The sequence below is a fragment of the Saimiri boliviensis genome, chromosome 17, assembly GCF_048565385.1.
Source record: "Saimiri boliviensis isolate mSaiBol1 chromosome 17, mSaiBol1.pri, whole genome shotgun sequence".
Taxonomy (NCBI): Eukaryota; Metazoa; Chordata; class Mammalia; order Primates; family Cebidae; genus Saimiri; species Saimiri boliviensis.
Window position 1 is genome coordinate 45,273,619 of NC_133465.1, and position 7,481 is coordinate 45,281,099.

A 7,481-nucleotide genomic window follows, 5' to 3' on the forward strand; every position below is an offset into this window, starting at 1 on the left:
AGTTCCTCTCTACCAGGTGGACACGCAGACTCAGCCACCTCGCAGACCTCTGGGGCTGTTCCTCCAACCTTGTCGACAGCCCTGAAAATGTCAACATTACTGAGACCAAAATGGCTGATTCCCCTGAGTCCACTGAAACACAACTTTAAGATGAAAAAGGGGCCTCCCTCATTAATATTTCATTTTCATGACCTTACAATTTTTTTTTGTTTTAAAAGTACCCCTGTCTGGTTCAAATGGTTGTCTCTTTGTCTCTGCCCATTTGCTTTTTGGCAACAGTGGGCAGAGAGTTGTAAAATGACTGGCTGTTCCCAACTTGATCATTTCTCAGAGATGAAAAAGTATTTTATTTTCAAGGGAGGTGCGTGTGCACGTTCAGGAATGAAGTGTAAGGATATGGGTGCTTTAGTGCTGGGTGGGTGCAAGCCTGGGTTGGATCTGGGAGGCGCAGCTAGTATAGCCCAGTGGGTGTATGGGGGGTTAGGACGGGAATCCCACCCAAGAATGTGCAGCGTCCCTCTCTTTGGCCTCTGCACAGTCACTTGACACTCTGCATTCATCACCTCAGCCCCAGCTCAAATCTCCTCTCCCCCCTCAATGAAACGAGGCCACCTTGAGAAACCGGTCCGGCTTTGCATCTCATTTACATAAATATTTATTAATCGTCATTAAACTGAACAGAAACACGCAATGCACTTCGGGTGTCCGACGGGAGTTTCATCTTCACTACAAGAGGAAGGTAAAATTGCGTGTGTGGGTGAGTGTGTGGGTGTGTCGCCTGTGGGTTTGCATTTTTGCATCGTGTGTTTGGATGCCTGATCCCCTGCCTCCGGTGGGGAGACGGTCTCCTTTTGCCCCCTTTTGGGGAAACTTTCAGCAGGAGCCCTCAGACCTCTCCCCGCCCACCCACCAGCGCCAGGAGGACTCCTTGGACCAAAAATACCCTCTCCAGACACCGAAAATCGTCGGGGGCCTGGCACCCACCGAGGCACAGTCCGGGCAGGGGTGGGGCTTCCCGCAGGTCTCCATCCCCACCCCTCACCCCAGGAAGGGACAGAAGTGCCCGCGGGGAGGAGGAGCCGATGAGCTCACCTCCTTTTACCCCCGGACGCCAGCTCCGGGCCTGCTTGTGCGTGCGGTGTGGTGTGCGTGTGTCTTTCATGCAAACCCTCCCTCCCCAAACCGACCCCCCAACAGTTTGCCATTCCATACAAATTTGGAAACAGGTTTTTTAAAAACAGCATGACGCACAACGGGGACGGGGCGGGGGAGGGCAGTGGCACTGGGGCCCCAAATCTCCGAGTCACTGATTGTAAGAACCTGGGGAGGGGGAGGGGGCGGCGCGGGCCCCCACTTCACCAAAGTGCACAGATCCGCGCTCGGGCGGGGCGGCCCGCGGGCCGGGCGGGGCATCCCGGGGCCGGGCCGGGCCGGGCCGCGAGGCTCAGTGGAGCCTCCTTGCATAGATATTTGTGTCTTTGATTATTGGTAGTAGTGGTTTTTTTTTGTTTGTTTGTTTTTGTTTTTTGTTTTTTGTTTTTTTGCCTTTTATTGCTTCTAAAAGTCCTTACTGCGTTTTCTCTCCGATCCGGACTCTGCGTTCGGCCTCCGTCGCCTCTTAGCTTTTTTTTTTTTTTTTTTTTTTTTTTTCCGTATGTTTGTTTGTTTAAAAAAAGGAAAAGGGAAAAACGGATTCTAGTTACAAATTGTGTTGGCCTCTCTCTTTCCTCTCAATCCACTTCCCCTCCCGCCAAAATTAAAATCGCAAAACGCGGAGACTTGGGGTTGGGGGTGAGGGCGTTCCAGGCCCGGGCTTGGGCGCGCTTACTTCTACCCTCTTCAAGAAAGAGGGAGCGCCTGACTCCTTTCTGCCTCGGCAGCTGGGTGTCTGTTTTTAAAATAATAATAATGAGAGGGGAAAACGCGTTCCACTTCTCAGCTGCCCCCTCACCAATGCCTTGGGCCTGCAGGGAGGAGGCGGAGGAGGAAACCTCAGAGAAGATATTGGGATGGGGGAAGGGTGTCTCCTGGGAGCGCCCGGAGAGAGGTCCCTGGAGAAGCACTCCTTGGGAGAGAGGAGGAGGGAACCCCTTGGGGAGAGAGAAGGCGAGTCCCCTGGGGGAATCGAGGCCCCTGGGACGGGCCACCCACAGGTAAGAGGACCACACTGCCCCAGGAGAGCGGCAGGACCGGCGGCCCGCTCTCCGCGCCCGGCGCTGGGGTAGGTGGGGGTGTCCCTGCGCTCTGGGGGCTGGAGACAGGGGGGCTGGCAAAGGCAAAAGAAAAAGAAGGGAGCCGGTGCGAAGTCTCAGTTATGAAAAAACGCATTGAGCTCCTCGTACATGGGGCCCCGGTCGTGGTGAAGGTGCATATCGTAAGACAAGAGATTCTCCGAGTGGACGCCCCCGCGCACAGCCGACGAGCCGAAGACTAGCCCGTGGCCCGTGGGCCGCGAGCCGGGCAGCGCCGAGTAGTGCATAGAGTAGTGGTAGCTCTTCTCGTGGTCGGGCGACGAGTCCTGCTTGAGCGAGAAGTTGCCATTGAGACAGAGCGGGGGGCTGAGCGGGCCCTCGTACTCGGAGCTGTTGTAGTCCGGGCTCGCGCCGCCACCGCCTGCCGCCGCATACAGCGTCTCGTAGGCGGCGCAGTAGCCGTGGGTCCGCAGGGCGTGCGCCGCGCCACCGCCCAGGCCGCCGGCCGCCTGGCACTGTGCGCCCGCCAGGCGGGAGCATGGGTACGGGTAGGGGTGCATGGCGAACGGGCCGCCCGAGCCATGGAAGCGGCCAGCACCGTCGGCGCCCTGCTCCGTGAGGAAGTTGCGCGAGTTGAGCTGCAGACAGCCGGCCACCAGATTGGTGGTGGGCTGCGATAGACCCTTGCACAGAGTCTGCACGTAGGACACTAGGTCTGGCCGCTTGCCGGAGCGCAGGATCTCCGAGAGCGCCCAGATGTAGTTCTTGGCTAGGCGCAGCGTCTCGATCTTGGACAGCTTCTGCGTCTTGGAGTAGCAGGGCACCACCTTGCGCAGGTTGTCCAGGGCTGCGTTCAGGTCGTGCATGCGGTTGCGCTCCCGCGCGTTCGCCTTCTGCCGCCGAAGCTTGGAGCGCTCCAGGCGCGCCTTGGTCATCTTGCGCTTCTTGGGCCCGCGCTTCTTGGGCCGCTCGCCCTCCGCTTCGTCCAGTCCTTCTTCCTCTTCCTCTTCCTCCTCCTCCTCGCCCCCCAGCTCGCCTTCCTCCTTGACCTCTGCCAGCGTGGCTTCCGGCACCTCTTCTCCACGGAGAGAGACTGGCTTGGCCGCCCGGGCTGGCCCTGGAGCTCCCGGCCCGGGCGCAGGCGGTGGCGGTGGCGGCGCGTCGCCCTTGTCGCTCCTCGGCTCGTCGTCTTCGCCGTCGCCCCAGCTGGCGAACTTGGGCACGTCCGAGAGGAGGCCGGGCTCGCTGAACAGGCGGGTCAGCATGGTGCCTGAGGGCGCCCGGCGGGCGGGAAGGGGGAGACAGACAACACAAAGTGAGGGGCGCAGTGGGGTCACGACCGCCCCCCCCCCCGCGCCTCCACCCCCGAGTCTCGTGCGGGCTCCTGCCCAGGCTACCCTGATGCCCACCTCCGCTGCCTGCCCCGCCCAGAGCCGGCCCAGCCCTACCCGGCTGCGGGCCTGGGATCTCGGCCCAGGCCCTCTCCTCGGCGTTGGGCCCCGGCTCCGCCCCTCGCTTGAATGTGGGGCTGCTCCCCGCGCCTGCTTCTTCTCAGGGTCAGGGCGGGGACTGGGTGGGGGTTTTAGGGACCAGATATCTTTGCCATGCGAGGCGGCGCGCTCTCCCTGAAAGCCTGTTCTCTTCCGGCGGTGGAGAGTGGCTGGTCGGCCGCCGGTGGGGATAGCTGCCCCGCTCCGCGCTCAGGCGGCCCGGGCCCCTCTGCCCAGCTCCCTCACCCCTCCCGTGGTTCTCACCCCCACACTCCCTAATCCAATTTGCAACTTGGCCGCGCGCCGCCCCTTGCTCGGCCCCCACCCCCGCACCCCCAATTCCAGAGGCGGGAGGATCGTCTCCTCTAGCCGACGCGTCCCCAGCTCCTGGAGCCGGCTCTGGGCGGCGAGGACTGAAGAAGCGGGGCGTGGGGAGGAGACTGAGAAAAGCGAGCCCAGTCCGTCCCCCCTGCGGTCAGAGACCCCCTTCCCCCTTCAAACTGCCTCCCTCCCACACGGCTCTTCAGATCTCGTTGTATTTTGGGAATGATGGGGAAAAAAAATCCAAATTTGTTTGCTTCTGTTTTTTTGGTGGTGGGGAAAGGTCGCAGGCTTTTTGGGACAACCACGGAGGGGTCCTCCGTCTCGGTCTCTTCGCATCTCCCCCTCCCTGATCCTGTCTTCCTCCCAACCGAGCCCATCGCAGACAGAGACGCCTCCTTTGCAGCCCCCTGGGCTGCAGCTCCTAAGGGAGAGAGAACCTGGGGCGGCTCCGATGCCCACCCAATGATGGGGCATCATCCCAGGAAGGAGGTATTCGAGGACCCTCCAGCCGGCCGAAGCTGCCGCCCCCCCTCCCAACCGGCGGGTCAGATCCAGCTCCCTTTCGGACAACTTACCTCGGAGAGGAGTCAAGGGGAGAGGGGAGGGGAGGGGGGGAGGGGGCAAGAGAGAGAGGGGGGAGAAGAGGAATCTTCTCGCTTATTTCATTGTTCCCCCATCTTCTGGGAGCGGGGGCAGCGGCTCCTCAAGGCGGCGGGCGCCGGCGTCTTCAGAGCGCCATGCGAACCGCGGAGCGAGTGTGGCATCTCTACCAGGCGGGGTACCAGCCTCTATGCCAGGCCATATGGGCTTGGCACGTCACGGGCAGCAGCTATCACATGAGAGACGGTGATTGGCATGCGTCTGCACTGGGGGAGAGCCGGCTCCCCCGGGACCCGCCGCCATCTGTCACTCTCTACTCCAAAAAAAAAAAAAAAAAAAAAAAAAAAAAAAAAAAAAATTAAATAAATAAAGGAAATAAATAAATATTTCTGCCGCCCTCCCCTCCCCGCCCAACGCAGGGAAAGCAGGGATTGAGAGGAAGGTGGGAGGAGTTGCCCCCCTGGATATAGAGCACCCCACATGGAACAATGGGGTGGCCAGGTTGGACACTGGGGGCTCATAGTGGCCAATTCTATGCCCCCTTAGGGTCCCACTCTGTCCATTTCCTCCCCTGCAGGCCCCTAAGATGGGATCAGGGACCAGACCCTGGGGTGGGGAGAAGGACCTCTGTGCTTGCCCCCACTCCCCAGGAGGGTCCCCTTGGCCACAAAGGGACAGCTGAGGCCCCCTCCCAGGGTGGGTGTAGGGGCGTCCCTGGCCGAGCCCCATAGGTAGATGTTGGCACCATGCCATCCCTCATCCCTGTCTGCCCCTCCCCCACCCGCCCTCACGCACACACAACATATGTGGCTAAACGAAATTCAAACCAAGGGAAAGACAGAGAAAGGGAAAGATGTGCCTGGATGTCTGTGCCTCTGCAGGGGCGTGTGTGTGTGTCTGTGGGGACATGTGTGTATCTGTGGAGTCAGCCGATGGGAGATCTTTCCTTGGTTGTTGGGGGCGTATCCATGTTGGGGTGGAGGTGGGGAGAGACCGTGAGATGAGCCTGTGCACCACCCATCTGGGGGTGGAGGGGAGGGTCTAAGTCTGGATTCCTAACCTAGAAACCTCTCAGTCTCCTCCTCCCACTGCCAGACAGGTGACCAGTCCACCAGCGGCTTTCTTTCCTGGTCTTCAGACTTGGTTATTTGAGGGAGGAGGAGAGGGCAGCGCTGAGAACTGCCTAAAGTTCCTGGATGAGACTCAAGCATTCTCCTCCCCTTGTGAAAAATCCGAAAATACTGAAGCCAACCCCAGTAATCCCAAGAGTGGCCAAGGGGAGGTAAATCAGATGGGTGTCTTGATAAGGCAGGTAGGAAATTGCTGTTTTAGCTTGTGGTTCACCTTTCAACCCTCTCAGTGGGCCACACACAGATACAAATGGCAAAGGTTGAGGCGGCGGCTTTAGACACACACACACACATGCTCACACACGCTCATACACACATGCTCACACACGCTCATACACACACGCTCACATACATGATCACACACACACGCTCGCTCACACACGCTCATACACACATGCTCACATACATGATCACACACACACGCTCGCTCACACACGCTCATACACACACGCTCACACACGATCACACACACACACATACATGATCACACACACGCTCGCTCACACGCTCACACACACACACGCTCATGCACACACATACCTGTTCCTCACCCTGTGGTATGGAAAAATAGATAACATACCCCTTCTCAGATAGACACAGGTATGTGAGCAGGTAATTATAGCCTGGGGTAGAGAGACCCTTGCCCACACCCCACCGCAGTCATTTGTGTGTTTTAGACCCACATTCCCTGCCCCTCCGGATCCTGTGGCTGACAGATGCACACAGCTTCAATGATACTTTCAGCACACGCATTTTGATGGCTACCATGTGCCAAGCACTGTGGTGGTACAAAAACGAGCACGAGGAGGACTTTACCCTCCATCTGGGTGGACAGGGCTCTCTCCCTCTAGAAGGCTCCCCAGGGGCCTTTGGCTGGGAAGACATTGATTTGATGTTGGGTAGGCTGGATTAACTTCTAAATAGAGACCCACATCAGGAGGCCTTGGAGACAGGGGTGCTGGTACTGCCAGGGACTCTCGAGTCACTTGGCCAGGAACTGAAAGGAGCCTGAGAACGCACCTCTCCAACTCCTCCTCTTACTGAGGCCCATGGAGGGAAACTGACCTGCCTAGGAACACACAGGGAAAGCACAGAACTGGGCCTGGGACTCAGCCACTTGACCCACAGGCCAGTGCTCCACTGATCATCTCAAAACCTGCCTCAGTGGTCTCTAAGAATAAGCCTACCATGCTTCCCTTCATTCATGGATCCTGGGTCTGCAAGGTGAATCCCATCTATGGTAGATAGTTGTGGGGGGAAGAGGGATTCTGGACATGGCAGAGAAAGAGGCCAAAGGATGGGCAGAGACTCAGAAGTGCTGGCCAGCCCCTGCTAAGTTTGGGCACAGCCTCAGCCTCGAAGGCTTTGCAAGCCCTTTCTGGGGGTGGGGTCCTCAATCCTGACTGGCAGCTTTTTTTCTGGAGTCTCCTGGCTTGGTGGTATTTCCATTACATGCACACGCCCTGGGCTTCGGATTCCTGGCCAACCCCATTACCAACTTTAAAAAGTGCTGGCCCTGCACAGTGGCTCATGCCTGTAATCCCAGCAGTTTGGGAGGATGAGGCCAGCGGATCCCTTGAGCTCATGAGTTCGAAACCAGCCTGGGCAACATGATGAAAACCTGTCTCTGCCCAAAATACAAAAATTAGCCAGGCATGGTGGCGCAGGCCTATAGTCCCAGCTACTCCAGAGGCTGAGGTGAGAGGATCACTGGAGACCAGGAGGCAGAGGTTGCAGGGAGCTAT

The 7,481-nt window shown here is 58.5% G+C and overlaps 1 protein-coding gene across 2 annotated transcripts; it reads right to left on the reverse strand.

Moving 5' to 3' along the window:
• Positions 1 to 631: 631 nt before the first annotated feature.
• On the reverse strand, positions 632 to 4,928 carry NEUROD2 (neuronal differentiation 2). 2 transcript variants are annotated; one of them, XM_039476826.2, is made up of 2 exons: positions 4,582 to 4,928; positions 632 to 3,462 (listed from the first exon to the last, which is right to left on the reverse strand). In XM_039476826.2, the coding sequence occupies exon 2, from the start codon at positions 3,455 to 3,457 to the stop codon at positions 2,309 to 2,311; it is 1,149 nt and encodes a 382-aa protein (XP_039332760.1). In that variant the 5' UTR covers positions 3,458 to 3,462; positions 4,582 to 4,928; the 3' UTR covers positions 632 to 2,308. The 2 variants fall into 2 exon arrangements, with proteins under 2 accessions (XP_039332760.1, XP_003942899.1); XM_003942850.4 differs by lacking the exon at positions 4,582 to 4,928 and adding an exon at positions 3,641 to 4,133.
• Between the last annotated feature and the right edge of the window lie 2,553 nt (positions 4,929 to 7,481).

Bases quoted from the DNA above. Each gene is read 5' to 3' on its own strand.
- NEUROD2 (XM_039476826.2), bottom strand. From the start codon at position 3,457: ATGCTGACCCGCCTGTTCAGCGAGCCCGGCCTCCTCTCGGACGTGCCC.